The sequence below is a fragment of the Polypterus senegalus genome, chromosome 10 (assembly GCF_016835505.1).
Source record: "Polypterus senegalus isolate Bchr_013 chromosome 10, ASM1683550v1, whole genome shotgun sequence".
Classification (NCBI taxonomy): Eukaryota; Metazoa; Chordata; class Cladistia; order Polypteriformes; family Polypteridae; genus Polypterus; species Polypterus senegalus.
In genome coordinates, this window is record NC_053163.1 from 150,516,914 (window position 1) to 150,532,358 (window position 15,445).

The 15,445-nt window shown below is 38.4% G+C and overlaps 1 protein-coding gene across 4 annotated transcripts in view; it reads right to left on the bottom strand.

Moving 5' to 3' along the window:
- The window catches only part of gtpbp3 (GTP binding protein 3, mitochondrial), a 142,574-nt gene that overhangs the window by 81,575 nt on the left and 45,554 nt on the right, over positions 1 to 15,445 (bottom strand). For all 4 annotated transcript variants that reach the window (XR_005635395.1, XR_005635396.1, XR_005635394.1 and 1 more), the window contains exons 2-3: positions 6,413 to 6,663; positions 5,961 to 6,047 (exon numbers count right to left, since the gene is read on the bottom strand). Coding sequence is in view for 1 of the 4 variants with exons in the window: in XM_039767060.1 (XP_039622994.1) it covers positions 5,961 to 6,047; positions 6,413 to 6,663 (338 nt within the window). In the remaining 3 variants the exon portion in view is untranslated. The remainder of the gene's footprint in view (positions 1 to 5,960; positions 6,048 to 6,412; positions 6,664 to 15,445) is intronic.

Sequence of the window (15,445 nt, forward strand, 5' to 3'; positions counted from 1 at the left end):
TATTTTTGCAATGGACTTTCTCACCTAACAGGTCTAAATGCTAAAATAGTATTTTTACAGGAAACCCACTTACTAAGTAAGGATCAGTTCCGGCTGCAAAAGACTGGACTGGCCAAATGTTCCATTCTAGTTTTACAAAGAAAACTAGAGGGGTGGGAATTCTCATACATAGAACAGTACCATTTGTAGCATCAGATGTAGTATTGGATCCTGAAGGGAGATATGTGATGGTCATGGGAGACTTATCTAACTGTAAAATGATTTTGATAAATGTTTATGCACCTAATGTTGATGATAAGGAATTTATACAAAATTTATTTGCATCCATTCCCAATCTGAACACTCATAAACTTATAATGGCTGGGGGCTTTAATTGTGTTCTAAATCCACTTTTAGATAAGACTTCCTCCACAGGGGGAACGGCAACTAACACCGCAAAGATAATTACAAAGTTTATAACTGATCACAACTTATCAGATCCCTGGAGGTTTTAAACCCAAATTCAAGAACATATTCTTTCTACTCACCAGTACATCATTGCTACTCAAGGATTGATTACTTCTTTATAGATAATAACTTCTTGCCTAAGATTAAATCTTGTAAATACGATGCTATTGTTATTTCAGACCATGCTCCGATGATCTTGGAGCTGAAATTACTAAGCCCCATACACTCACCCGCAGATGGCGTCTCAATCCGCTTCTATTAGCTGGCGAGAATTGTACTGAATTTATATCCAAACAAATTGAATTCTTTCTAGAGACAAATACATCCCCTGAGATCTCTGCAGGAATACTCTGGGAAACTCTTAAGGCCTTCTTAAGAGGACAGATTATCTCATATCTTTCCCACAGAAATAAATCCGAGCGAAGAAAGTAGCAGAGATAAAAGCGAAATTACTAAAATAGATGAAGAACATGCCAGACTACCAAGCGAGACTCTACATAAGAGGAGGCAGGCTCTACATTCAGAATTAAACCTCTTGACAACTAAAGAAACCGAACAACTAATTTACAAATCCAGACATCATTATTATGAACATGGAGAAAGCTAATAAGCTTTTAGCGCAACAAATTCACAAGCAAGATATGCATAGCGCAATCTCGGTAATTACTAACACTAACGGAGATAAAATCATCGAACACAAAAATATAATGTACACTTTTAGAGACTACTATAAATCCCTATATACTACTGAGTTTAAAGAAGACAATATACAATCTAATGCATTTCTGGATAAATTACAGATACCACAAATTGACGCTATTAGTGTGGAGGAGCTCGATAAACCTCTGTCATTATCAGAATTACTGGATGCTATAAAGTCACTCCAAGGTGGAAAAGCAGCAGGCCCTGACGGCTACCCTGCAGAGTTTTACAAGAAATTCTCCGCTCAGCTAGCTCCCTTCCTATTAGCAACATTTACAGAAGCCAGAGATAACCAATCTCTTCCACAAACCTTTCGCCAAGCACTAATCACTGTCTTCCAAAACAAAATAAGGACTTATTACAATGTGCATCATACAGACCAATTTCACTTCTGAATAACGACGTTAAAATACTCTCTAAAATCATAGCTAGAAGGATGGAGAAAGTGCTCCCTCAGTAATATCACAAGACCAAACTGGATTTATTAGGGGCCGACACTTATCTTCAAATCTTGACGCCTGTTTAATGTAATATACTCACCAACTAAATCAAACACCCCAGAAATATTATTATCATTGGATGCAGAAAAAGCATTCGACATGATTGAATGGAAATACCTTTTACTATTTTGGAGAAGTTTGGGTTTGGCCCAACATTTGTGCATGGATTAAATTACTGTATACTAACCCAGAAGCTTCAGTTTGCATCAATAACATTTGCTCAGACTACTTTAAACTAGAGCGTGGCACAAGACAAGGATGCCCTTTGTCACCACTGCTGTTTGCAATTGCCATTGAACCACTGGCAATACATTGTCGAAATACTGATCAGATAAAGGGGATTAGCAGAGAAGGACTGGAACAGAAAATCTCATTATATGCAGATGACATGGTACTGTATATATCGGACCCAGAAAATTCTGTGCCTGCAGTCTTAGCAGCACTCACAGAATTTCAAAAGCTCTCTGGTCTCAGAATTAATCTGAATAAAAGTGTACTCTTTCCGGTGAATTCAAGCATATAATATTAGATTAGACACCCTTCCTTTTATCATTGCAGAACAGTTTAAATACCTCGGGGTAAACATCACAAGTAAACATAAAGCTCTTTATCAACAAAATTTCGTGTCTGCATGGAAAAAATTAAACAAGACTTGCATAGATGGTCAACCCTTCATCTCACACTAGCTGGAAGAATTAACACTGTTAAGATGAATATTCTTCCTAAGCTCCTTTTTATTTCAAAACATACCAATATACATTAATAAATCGTTCTTTAAGCAATTAGATTCAACAATAACCTCATTTATTTGGAATTCTAAACATCCACGCATCAAAAGAGCGACTCTACAAAGACAAAAGGCAGAAGGCGGCATGGCTCTACCTAACTTCCAGTTTTATTACTGGGGGCAAATATACAGTCGATAAGAACCTGGACACAAATAGAAGAACATACACAGGCATGGACCGCAATAGAAGTAAAATCCTGCAGTACTTCTTTGTATTCCTTGCTTTGTGCTCCAATAAACACACGTTATCGGCAATACACTAATAACCCAATTGTGCTCCACTCACTTAGAATCTGGAACCAATGTAGAAAGCATTTTAAGACGGAGAAGCTTCTTTCTGTGGCACCCTGCAAAAGAACCACCTCTTTCAACCCTCACAAACATATGCAGTTTTAATATCTGGAAAAAATTTGGAATTAACTTGCTTAGAGATCTTTATATAGACAACGTCTTTGCATCCTATGAACAATTACATTCCAAATTTAACATTCCAGCTACAAATTTCTTTCACTATCTTCAAATCAGGAACTTTGTTAAACAGAACCTTCCAGATTTTCCTCATCTTGCACCCTCATCCACGCTGGAAAAATTATTGCTCAATTTCAAGGAGTTAGACTCCATCTCTACAATATATAAAATCCTTTTACAATCCCTTCCTTTCAAAGATCCAAGAGGACACTGGGAAAATGACCTCTCAATTAATATATCAGAAAAGGAGTGGAAAGTAGCAATGCAGAGAATTCACTCAAGCTCCATATGCAAAGCATACAATTATACAACTCAAAATTATATATCGAGCACATCTGTCTCGACTAAAACTCTCAAAATGTTTCCAGGGCATGATCCAACCTGTGAACGCTGCAAAAGCCCCAGCCTCACTAGGTCACATGTTCTGGGCCTGCACCAAATTAACATTATTCTGGACAAAAATTTTTAATTACCTCTCAGACAGTCTTGGACTCACAATCCCTCCTAACCCATTAACAGCTGTGTTTGGGGTTCTTCCAGAGGGTCTTAAAGTGGAGAAAGACAAACAAATTGTGATTGCATTCACTACACTGTTGGCACGCAGACTTATTCTGATAAACTGGAAGAACCCAAACTCTCCTCTTTAAGTCAGTGGGAAACTGATGTGTTATATTATTTAAAATTGGAAAAATCAAATACTCAGTTAGAGGATCTGTGCAGACTTTTTCAAAACATGGCAGGATCTAATCAGTAATATTTTGAAATAAGTTTATAAAGCACAGAGAATTTGTTGATTTAGGTATTTTTAAAAGCCTTAAATTTTACACCGTTTGGCTTGCTCTCTCTCTCAAGGGTGGGGATCGATCTGTTCTTAGCATAATTCTTTTTTTTTTTGTAAAACTTGATTGCTATGTATTGATTGTAATAAAATTAATAAAAAAAAAAAAAAAAAAATATATTTTTGCAATGGAAGCAGTAACAAAATGCATAGTATTTTTCATTCCAGCAGATGGCACATCACAACCATTAGTACTGCTGTTGAACATCCTATACTAAATGCTGCATAACTAAGGCAAGAGGCAAACTGACACTATAACGTGAAAAAGGAAAATATAAATACAATAAATACATGAAATAAATAGTGAGAGTGCTAATCTCATTCGAGTACATTAAAAAATTCCGGTGATCTGCCCTTATTAATGTAGCAAAATGAGAAATGGCATAAATAACACATTCCATTAATAATTATAAAGAGGGCATGCTGGTCACCCATTACCCGAGCTTGAGATGCCAACGTCCAACCATCAGCTATTTCCCTCTCCGTCCGTGAACTCCAATGGGATTAATACTTCTTCTATCAGAACTTTTATATTCTATCATTTTTTTCTTATTTAAAATTTCCTTTATCATGTTGTAGTGTCAGTTTCATATGTCATCAGTTGAAATGAAAAACGCAATACATTCTATCAGTCCACATAACTAACACCTTGGAAATTGCATGTGGAGGATGATGCCCTTGATTAAGTGTGTCACTGGGACCGTCGTAGGTACTGAGGATTGCAGCTACGCTCTGTTGAAGTCATGTCAATTAAATGACAGATTTAAGCACTAGAGACTGGGCCAACTAATATCCCGTTCTCATACAGTGCATGTCACAAGTCACCTAGCAGCACAGTTAAAAGTAACACCTTGGTGATTTTCAACTGTAAGCTTGACTCCACTTCGGACATGTTTGGCGAATAGCTATTCAGTAGGCATACTTGTCTTATCAAAATGTTTTCTATTTTCTAAAGTGCAACTGCATAATTCTGGACTCTGGACACTTTGGTGCAGTGGTGAGCACTGCTGTCCTATGGATTAACAGTCCCGAGTTCAAATGCCTTGGCCAGTGATTTTAAAGACACATTTGTCAGGTTAGATGGCAATTTGAAATTGGCCCTGTGAAAGTATCTGTGCAAGCATGTACACAAATGGACCCTGCAATGGACTAAGATTCTGATGTGATTTGATTTCTGCCTAGTGCTACAGGGATAAGCTCCAGCCCTCGATAACTCTGAACTACATGAATTTGAGAATATTATGAGTTATTATTCCAGTAAACCATACCCAAACAGCATTCTGTCCACACATACTAAAAGTGCTTTACTTGTCAATTATCACTGTATAATGTGGAACGAGCCCCGGACACAGACAGACGGACAACGTTTTGTCACCCAACACACATGTTTATGGCAGTCTACTATTTACAAAGGTGAGCACAACCTAGTGCTTCCAGCACCAATCCCCCAAAGTCCCAAGCCTCTCTTTCCAGTGCCTTTCTTCAGGCCGCCTCCACTCCTGTCTAGCAAGACTCCCGTCCACTTCCACCCGACTCCAGTCATCATATAGAGGGAGGCGGCCCCTTTTATACAAGCCCGGATGGGCTCCAGGTGCTCCCCAACACTCCACTGCGGACACTCCCCTGTGTGGCGGAAGTGCCGGCTGCGCACCCGGAAGCCCTCCGGGTGTCCCCAGTCTTTTTCCCCCCAGCACTTCCTGGTGTGGCGGAAGTGCTGAGGTCCAGGGCTATCCAGGCACTGGGGCGCCCCCTGGTGGTGATCACGGGCCCCTACAGGGTTGAGCTTCCAAGCTCTGCTCCCGTGGTCCCAGCGCAACCAGGGCGGTCGCCCCCTCACCTCCGAACATGCATTGGCACATTCTCCTTCCTGTTTTTTTTCAGGCTACTTTGACTTCCTCCTATAATCCCAAACATATTACCATGTTAGGTTCATCTTAGATTTGGTCCAATATGATTGAGCATGAGAGTACTCAGTGATGGAGAGTGAGCGGGTCCAATGCTTCAGGGAATGTTTTTACCATTTTGTAACAGATTCAGAAAATGGATGAGTAAATCATATGATTGAAACAATGTATTAAAAACTGACATGTAATCTTATTTTCACAAACTAAAATCAAATATCTCCATATTTGAAATGATTTAGCTATATCTGTGAAAAGATCTGAACAGAGAAAACAAATCTAAAAGTAACTACAGTAAGTAAATGTTATTTCCTCACCTAAGGCTTGCAGGATGGCACTTATTACCGCTGGACCTCCATGAACATGGAATTCAGCACAGTCCTCTCCTGTGAAGCTCTGTGGACCTACAGACAGGGTGCCAAAATATATTTTAATTCTCCTTACTTCACTATGCCTCTCACCAGAATAAGATGTAAATAGCTTCACTGTCTTAAACCAGCACCACAACCAACATTCATAACAAAAGGCTGCAAGCAAAATACACTTAGGCCGTGTTAACACTGCAATCCCAAGCCTTCACCAGTGGCATACTACCAATGCTGTAATACAAATGACAACAAAACAGAATAAGCAAATCCAGCCACCCGCACACCACAGTAAAAATATAAACAGAGAGCAACATATGAAAGAGGAAAAAAACACAGACAACTAAAAATGGAAAGTTTAAGAGATGTAACAATAAGAAAGTGAACTCGATTTAGCCACTAACCTGGAAACCATAACAGCAGCCCTCGGTCCAGGAGCTCCCCAGAGTTGGGGTCCGAAATGCTATGCAGCACAGCAGTTCTAGGAGGTGGAAGTCCCTGCTTCATTCTAGTCAGCTGACATAGGCAAAATGCAGAAGCTGGGCCGCTGACACGGATGACAGCAACACCACATTTTCCACGGCCTGATGACAGGGCAAAAATGGTGTGACCCTGACCGACTGGTGGGACACTGCAAAAGTGTCGTGGCTTGAATCTTTAAAGAAAGAAAAGAAAAGGCAAGAGATAAATATTACAATTACTTCCATATTTCTATTGTTGGATTTCTTGCAGGCAATATGACCAGGCAAAGTTATGATTTTATTACAGTGCATTTTCAGGTGTGTTCACATATAATGCAAAAGAGCACCAACTGCAATAGACGTGGCCCGATTTTTATTTTTAATTTGGAAATTTGACAGAAAAACTCAGTTTAAATAAAGATCTCTCAACTGCAGCGTAATGTACATATTGTTGAAATTTCAAAATCTCTCACTGAAAAGCATTTTCAATTTTGCAAACTCATCTATTTTAATACTAAGAAACAATCTGTGCAACTCCAACTACAAATTAGTTTATAGTTTTAAATTTTATCTTGAGAGCAGTTACTTCAACTTGTATATTTTTTATACGTTTTCTTGAACTCGTTCAATGGTCGCTCCTGACAGCAAAGCAGTGAAATGCCTGAAGTTGTGTGTGGTGAGACAAGAAACACTTTGTTGCAAGTCACAGGATGGGGCAATGCCAGATGTAAGACTGGTTGAACAAGAAAAGGTACAATATGAGATGTGTATTTATTTATTCAACTTACTAACAATGATATTCTTTATTCACTGCAGCAGTGATGATATTTATTTATTCATCACCATCCCTTACTGTACAAATATAGCGGTAGGCCTTGTCTGAGCTTCTGCCTCCACCCCATCCGACACTCATCTCTGTATCTGTGTGGCATCTTGTGTAAACCTCAGTCGTAACAGCTCACTTCTCCCACTCCTTTCAACTACTGTACTGGAAGACTGTAAAACAGGAAAATGAATGCAACTTATTTAGAAAGGTATCAAAGATAGCACAGTGACAGTTGTTGCCAGTGACTATACATGTGCTCAATATTTCTGTTACACTAAAAACAACCTCAAGTCTTCATTATCTAGAGATTATGATTCACTGATACTATAATCAGCAAAGCACCACAATGACCTGTTATCTGTAATGGTTAGCTTAAGACTTCAGCACAGATTTTGAACCTCCACCATCACCATTTGTCCCCTGCCAAGCACAAGGTTACATTTTCACTAAATGCCTAAATCACATCACCTGTCTCATTTTCAACTGAAGGGACAGCAGTTTTACTCTGATGTCCTCCTGTATTTTCAAGCTCCTTGCCCAACCACTGCAACTGAGCAAATGTGTAACTAAAAGACAATACAGTTAGTGTTTTGGTGACATTGTGGTATAATTTACTTTTACAATACCTCTCACTTCCACCATTCAACATACTTGTTGGTTTTTGTTCTTATGTTTCCACTAATGCATGTAGGCAAGATACACCCTGGAAAAGAAATGAAAACAATAAGAATGTCCAAAGTCTAAAGCCGTATTTTAGTAACTCTGATATCAGACAGGGCTCTAGTTTGCTTGTCCACCTTGGTCTTCAAACATATGCAGTAAAACATTTCCTCATCCAAACCCTTATTTGGGCAATAGAGAGTTCTTTCTATTTTTACCTCAATTCACCAAACTAACAGCTAAACTTGAAATATGCCAAGCTTTAATGACCCCTACTGGGTTCACGTTAGTGGTGCACAGTCAGATGTCACTCCTGTGAACATTAGACACATTTATCCAGCCCAAAAGAGCTCACCAGTCCTATTCACTGAATTCTTCCAAAGTAATATCAAATCATGTTTTAAAGGTCCCTAAAGTCCTACAGTCTACCATACTATTTGGTAACTTACTTCATGTCTCTATAGTTCTCTACGTGAAGAAAAACTTCCTAATGTTTGTGTGAAATTTACCCTTATCAAGTTTTCAACTGTTTCCCCCATGTTCTTGTGTGCTAACAACCTTAATCCATCGTATTAATTCCTTTCATGATTTTAAACACTTGAATCATGTCACCTCTTAATCTCCTTTTGCTTAAACTGAAAAGGTCCAACCCTTTTAATCTTTCCTCATATCTCACTACCTGCAGTTCTAATCAGTCTAGTCACTCTTATCTGGACTTTTTCTAGTGTTGCTATGTCTTTTTTTGTAAAATGGTGACCAAAGCAGCACAAAGTACTCCACGTGTGGCCTAACTAGTGCATTATAAAGCTTGAGCATAACCTCCTTAGACTTGTACCCGTTAGCCTTCTTAACAGCTTCTGAACACTGTCTGGAAGTTGACAGTGACAAGTCCAAGATGACTCCTAAATCCTTCTCATGAGCAATACTTTCAACTTTCAGACCTCCCATTATGTATTCAAACCTAACATTTTTACTTCCTACATGCAATTCTTTACATTTACTGACATTAGATTTCATCTGCCACAAATCTGCCCAAGCCTGAATGCTGTCCAGGTCCCTCTGTGATAATTCAAGGGATTATCAATTATATGCCAATCCACCTATCTTGGTATCATCTGCAAACATAATAAGTTTAGTATTTATATTCTTATCCAAATCATGTATATATATATATATATATATATATATATATATATATATATATATATATATATATATATATATATGTATATATATATTAAAACTCTGTAAGAGCCCCAGCACTGACCTCCGAGGGATAGCACTCTTAACATCAATGAATTCTGATTAAGGTTCCTAACACCGTAACTCCCTGCTTTCCTGAATTTTGGCAAATTTTATACCCATTGTAAGGAAAGGGTGGCAACTCAGCCCGGCTGGGACGTCCCGAGGATGGAAGGATGGGGGAAGGCAGCTAGGTTTGGACACTGCCTTCCCCGAAGCCCTAGATGGCAGCTTCCCTACAGCATAACGGTACCCCAGATTCCTGCAAGGCATCATGGAATTTGGAGTTCGGCATCACCGCCCCGCTGGGTACCAGACCTTGAAACTCTTATTTCCTCCACATCCCAGAAGTACTATCAAGTCACGTGAACGGGAGTCCAAAAGTACTTACGGGCAAACGAGATACTCAAGTTCTCCATCTGACCCAGAAGCACTGGCAAGTCACTTGGACAGAAGGACAGAAGCACTTCCGGGTCGGACTATATATAAAAGACTGCTGTGAAACCAAGAAGCGAGCCAGAGTCGGGTCGAGGTGGACAAAGCTTGCTATAAAGTGTAGAGGAGAAACAGAGAGAGAGAGTGAGAGAGAATTGTGTTTATTATTATTTCGATTATTTGCCTGTTAATTTGTGGCTGTGGTGCTTAGGGGCACTGTATAAGAAAAAAACGATTAAAAATACTTCTTGGTGCTTTGATCCTGTGTCCTGAGTGTCTGTCTGTCGGGTTTAAAGGGGCAACATTGCCACCTAGCATTACACCTTCTATAGACTGTACTCTGAATTCCCACTTCTTTTAGTTTGATGTCCAACCTGTCATGTGGAACCTATCAAATGCTTTCTGAAAGTCAAGATTAATAATATATGTACCTCTCTGATCGTATCCTTTTGTTGCTTCCTCACAGAACCTTTGCATGTTAGTAAAACATGGCCTCTCTCAACTGAACCCATGTTGACTACTCACTAAAACTCCTGTTTTTGTCATGCTTTGCTCAATATTGTCCTTAATAATTCCTTCATTTTATTTACCTTAATAAACCATCAGACATCACTGCACCCCTGATTTTCAGATGTCCCCAAAAGCTAGATTATAGATATATACAATACATCTCCTGCCACACAGTTGCTTCCCATTTAGACTAGATATCATTTGACAGTTCTCTTAATCTCACCAACTATAGAAAAACCTCGTATGTCACATCTTTCAAGTTTTCGGCAAATTGAGAAAATTATGTCGCCCCTATAATTAACGATCTCTAGATTTCATTTTTCCCCCCCGAGCTTCACATACACAGTATTATTTTTTTTTCAAGAATCAACAACACCTGCCATTTAAATCAAGCGATCGTAATCCGACATTTTCATTTTTTCACTTAAGAAACATAGCAAAAGTTAGACTTCTTGTATCATTGAAAGATGCTGAGATATTAGTTCATGCTTTTGTTTTCAGTCGACTAAATTACTGTAACGCACTCCTCTCAGAACTACCCAAAAAAGACATCAATCGTTTGCAACGAGTGCAGAATGCAGCTGCTAGAATTCTAACTAGAAAAAGAAAATCTGAGCACATCTCTCCGGTTTTGATGTCACTACACTGGTTACCTGTGTCATTCAGGATTGACTTTAAAATTCTGCTTATGGTTTATAAAGCCTTAAATAATCTCGCTCCATCTTATATATCGGAATGTCTGACATTTTATATTCCAAATCGTAACCTCAGATCCTCAAATGAGTGTCTCCTTAGAATTCCAAGAACAAAACTTAAAAGAAGTGGTGAGGCGGGCGGCCTTCTGCTGTTATGCACCTAAAATCTGGAATAGCCTGCCAATAGGAATTCACCAGGCTAATACAGTAGAGCACTTTAAAAAAACTGCTGAAACACATTATTTTAACATGGCCTTCTCATAACTTTACTGTAATTAAAATCCTGATACTCTGTATATCCAACTCATTATAATCACTATTCATGGTGGCTCTAAAATCTGTACTAACCTCTACTCTCTCTTCTGTTTCCTTTTCCGGTGTCCAAGCCACCACCATCTACTCAAAGCACCGTGATGTTCCAACAATGATGGATGGATTAAAAGCCAGAAGTCTGTTTGACCATCAACATCAAGTGACTCCGTGAGAACCCTAAATACAAAGAGGACTGTTTCATTGATGTTAGGTAGAATGCCCAGAGGGGACTGGGCAGTCCCGTGGCCTGGAACCCCTGCTGATTTTATTTTTTTTCTCCAGCCGTCTAGGGTTTTTTTTTGTTTTTTCTGTCCACCCTGGCCATCGGACCTTACTCCTTTTCTATGTTAACTAATGTCTTATTTTAATTTCTTATTTTGTCTTTTATTTTTCTTTTCTTCATTATGTAAAGCACTTTGAGCTACTTTTTGTATGAAATGTGCTATATAAATAAATGTTGTTGGTAGGTTTATGTCTTGCAGTATGGAAAACACTGTGCACATATGAGCTTCTTCCATCATGCTCTGACCGGAATGAAGACATATTTGGCCATCACCACTACTTTATAACATCAGGAAAGACCTATTAACTCCAAAACCTTAACAAAAAAAAATTAAATGTCAGTTACGGGGTTTTTCCACTGCATGTAATCTTACAGGTGACCAAAAACAAACCCCATGGGTTCTGACAAATGCTATAAACAAGGCATCCCTTGGCAGCAGCTTGCATTATTACAGGAACCAAATTATTACCTTCTGGTGCCATATGTAATTTTAATGCCACAACAAGAACTGTAAAGTTGAAAAATAACATGTGGGACTCAAATAATTTGCTTCTGTACACATTTTTCTGTTTTTATTTTCTTTCTTTCTTCTTTTTTTTTAAAACAAAAAATTTGATACGGATGGCCAATTTTAAGATACTACTACTGTTTTTGCCAACACAGCAGTTAATTGGACAGCAGAAAATGCTTCTGTCACATGAAAAAGCAATATCTAGGTTAGTGCAGGAAAAAAAGTAAGTTGGCGGAGGCAAAACTGAAAAGGCTCTAAAATTTGATTTTAACATTATTACAATGACCAGAATAAACTCTTGACATATATCAAAGTCTATTTTTTAAAATTTTTTGATGGAACAGGAAACAACCCTCCATTTGTCCTCCCATGATAAATGTTTAAGAGTCCTAGAATGTTAATCCACATTTTATACGAGATGGATACATATAATCCATACTATACCGACAAGTCAAGCAGCTCAGGTTCAGTAAATCAGGTTGAGTAAATATTAGAACAAGTGTAACAATATTTTTAGTGTGTGAGTAAGACAGAATTTTAGTAGGAGCAGAATGAAAACCTCACAAAGTGGGCAGTACCAGTATCAACTCCCCGTCAATACATTTGATGAAGCACTAACTGGCCTTGAATGGGTTGCCATCCACTTCTGTGCTGTATTCAGGAGTCTCAGACAAGATGAAATGGGGCATTCAAGCCCTCCAAAAGATCATAAAGCCCTCTAAGTCAGCCAACCTCCAACTCCTACGTACAGGCTGCAGCTTACACAGACTTCCAAATGGGAAGCTGGCTTTAGATGTTCAATCTTTAGAAATGCAATCGCTATAAATGAAGATAATGTTAGCAACATCTGGAAAATATAACAAAACAGTGAGCAAAAAAGGGATTTGCCTAAAACGGTGATCCACATCACCCAAGTTCCAAAAACAAAATCCTTAAACAGAAGTGAATAGTCCATAAACAAATATCAACAATGAAACAATCCTTACAGAAAGAACTCCTAACAAACTCAATGATCCACTACTGGCTCTCTCTGGATGACTGGAGTAGAGTGCCAGAATGAGAACCTACCAGCAGTACGTCAGGTTGCCCCTGTTCTTGGAAGTCTACCCACAAAGCACAAGGAATGGATACCACTTTAAAGAGACAGTATATAATTTAAATTATAAACAAAAACAAAAAGAAAAAAGACAGGAATAACATGAAATAATAATTCAAAATTAAGTAAAACATTATTAAAATAGAAAATTAATACAAGTCAAGGGAAAAACCCTGGCAATGAAACATTCATATACATTATATAATTATACAGTGGGTACGGAAAGTATTCAGACCCCCTTCAATTTTTCACTCTTTGTTATATTGCAGTCATTTGCTAAAATCATTTAAATACATTTTTTTCCTCATTAATGTACACACAGCACCCCATATTGACAGGCAAAAAAAAAGAATTTTTGAAATTGTTGCAGATTTATTAAAAAAGAAAAACTGAAATATCACATGGTCCTAAGTATTCAGACCCTTTGCTCAGTATTTAGTAGAAGCCCCCTTTTGAGCTAATACAGCCATGAGTCGTCTTGGGAAAGATGCAACAAGTTTTTCACACCTGGATTTGGGGATCCTCTGCCATTCCTCCTTGCAGATCCTCTCCAATTGTCAGGTTGGATGGTAAACGTTTGTGGACAGCCATTTTACGTCTCTCCAGAGATGCTCAATTGGGTTTAAGTCAGGGCTCTGGCTGGGCCATTCAAGAACAGTCACAGGGTTGTTGTGAAGCCACTCCTTCATTATTTTAGCTGTGTGCTTAGGGTCATTGTGTTGTTGGAAGGTAAACCTTCGGCCCAGTCTGAGGTCCTTAGCACTCTGGAGAAGGTTTTTGTCCAGGATATCCCTGTACTTGGCCGCATTCATCTTTCCCTCGATTGCAACCAGTCGTCCTGTCCCTGCAGCTGAAAAACACCCCCACAGCATGATGCTGCCACCGCCATACTTCACTTTGGGGACTGTATTGGACAAGTGATGAGCAGTGCCTGGTTGTCTCCACACATACCGCTTAGAATTAAGGAAAAAATTAATTTAAATGATTTTAGCAAATGGCTGCAATATAACAAAGAGTGAAAAATTGAAGGGGGTCTGAATACTTTCCGCACCCACTGTATATTTCTTTCAGATCATATGCTATACCAGATTTGTGTTACAGAGCAATTGCAATTATTTCTAGGTTTGCTAGGCTCATTAGGGAAAGGTGGAAATTCTGCTGTTTTTGCATAAATAAATGCTTATGTGTGACCGATTGCATTTCCCTATGTATTTTTGCCTAGTATCCTCATGATTTACATACACTACACTAACATAACTAAGAAGAACAGAAGATTGTTTTTCCCACATACCTGCATGCAGGTTCATAAACACAAAAGTGTCATATGCCAAACAAAACTACAGTCACGTCATGTTATTTTCTAACTTTCTTAATCCAAACCTGGATCACAGGGGATTAGGGTTGGAGCCTATCCCACCTAGCACAGGACACAAAGCAGGAACAAACCCTGTACAGGGAGCCAGTCCATCACGGGGCAAACACACACACATACACATACACACTAGGGTCAATTTAGCATCACCAATTCGCCTAACCTGCATGTTTTCCGATAGTGGGTAGAAAACCAAGAGGAAACTCACACAAAATCCATACAGGAATGGAACTGGAATGCAAAAGTATTACAGTATTACCTCTTTATAACTAAAAAGTGTAACAAAAGAAAGTAGCAAAACATCTGCTCAAGTTCAAATTTTCTGTCGCATATACATAAGTACAGTGACATTTTTACTTGTATGTCTGACCATCAAACAAGTTGCTGCTCACCATAAACACAATGATGTATTTTATAAATATGTTTAGTTCTTCGTGTGCTGTGAAGTAAAACACATTCATACTCCTTTTACTCTCCTGACCTGAGCCACCGATGATTTGCGGTATGAACACTGGCTCTATGAAACCTTCTACAGTATACAGAATAAAGATCTGTGAGAGAATTTCCCCAGCAATCCAAAACTACTTCATGTCCTTTTTTATTTGACATTTGCTGTGAATTAAAAAACGTCAAATGACTATGGGATTTTTTTTAAACCGTAATATTCTTTAGTTGACATAAATATTTCCTTTCTAACATCTATGAGTGTGCTTAACAAAAATTATTTCTACACACCATCATTTAATATATTATTAGGCAGGATTTTAGGGAGTTTTCCGAGGGATGTGGAGAACAACTTAATTTTTTTTTTTACCCAGAATGCTTGATGAAAACAGATCATTTATCAGTACTGAGAATCACAGTGTGTGTTTGCTTACTGTGCAAAAGAGAGGTGTAAAGGACGCTTTACTGGTCGTACTTAACCCTTCTTTGGTAACTTTGAATCCTACAGTACGTCAAAGAGTTATTTCTGGATTTCTCATTAGTCTTCATTACTTAGAAGCTTTTCAAATGAAATGATAGATTGAACAATA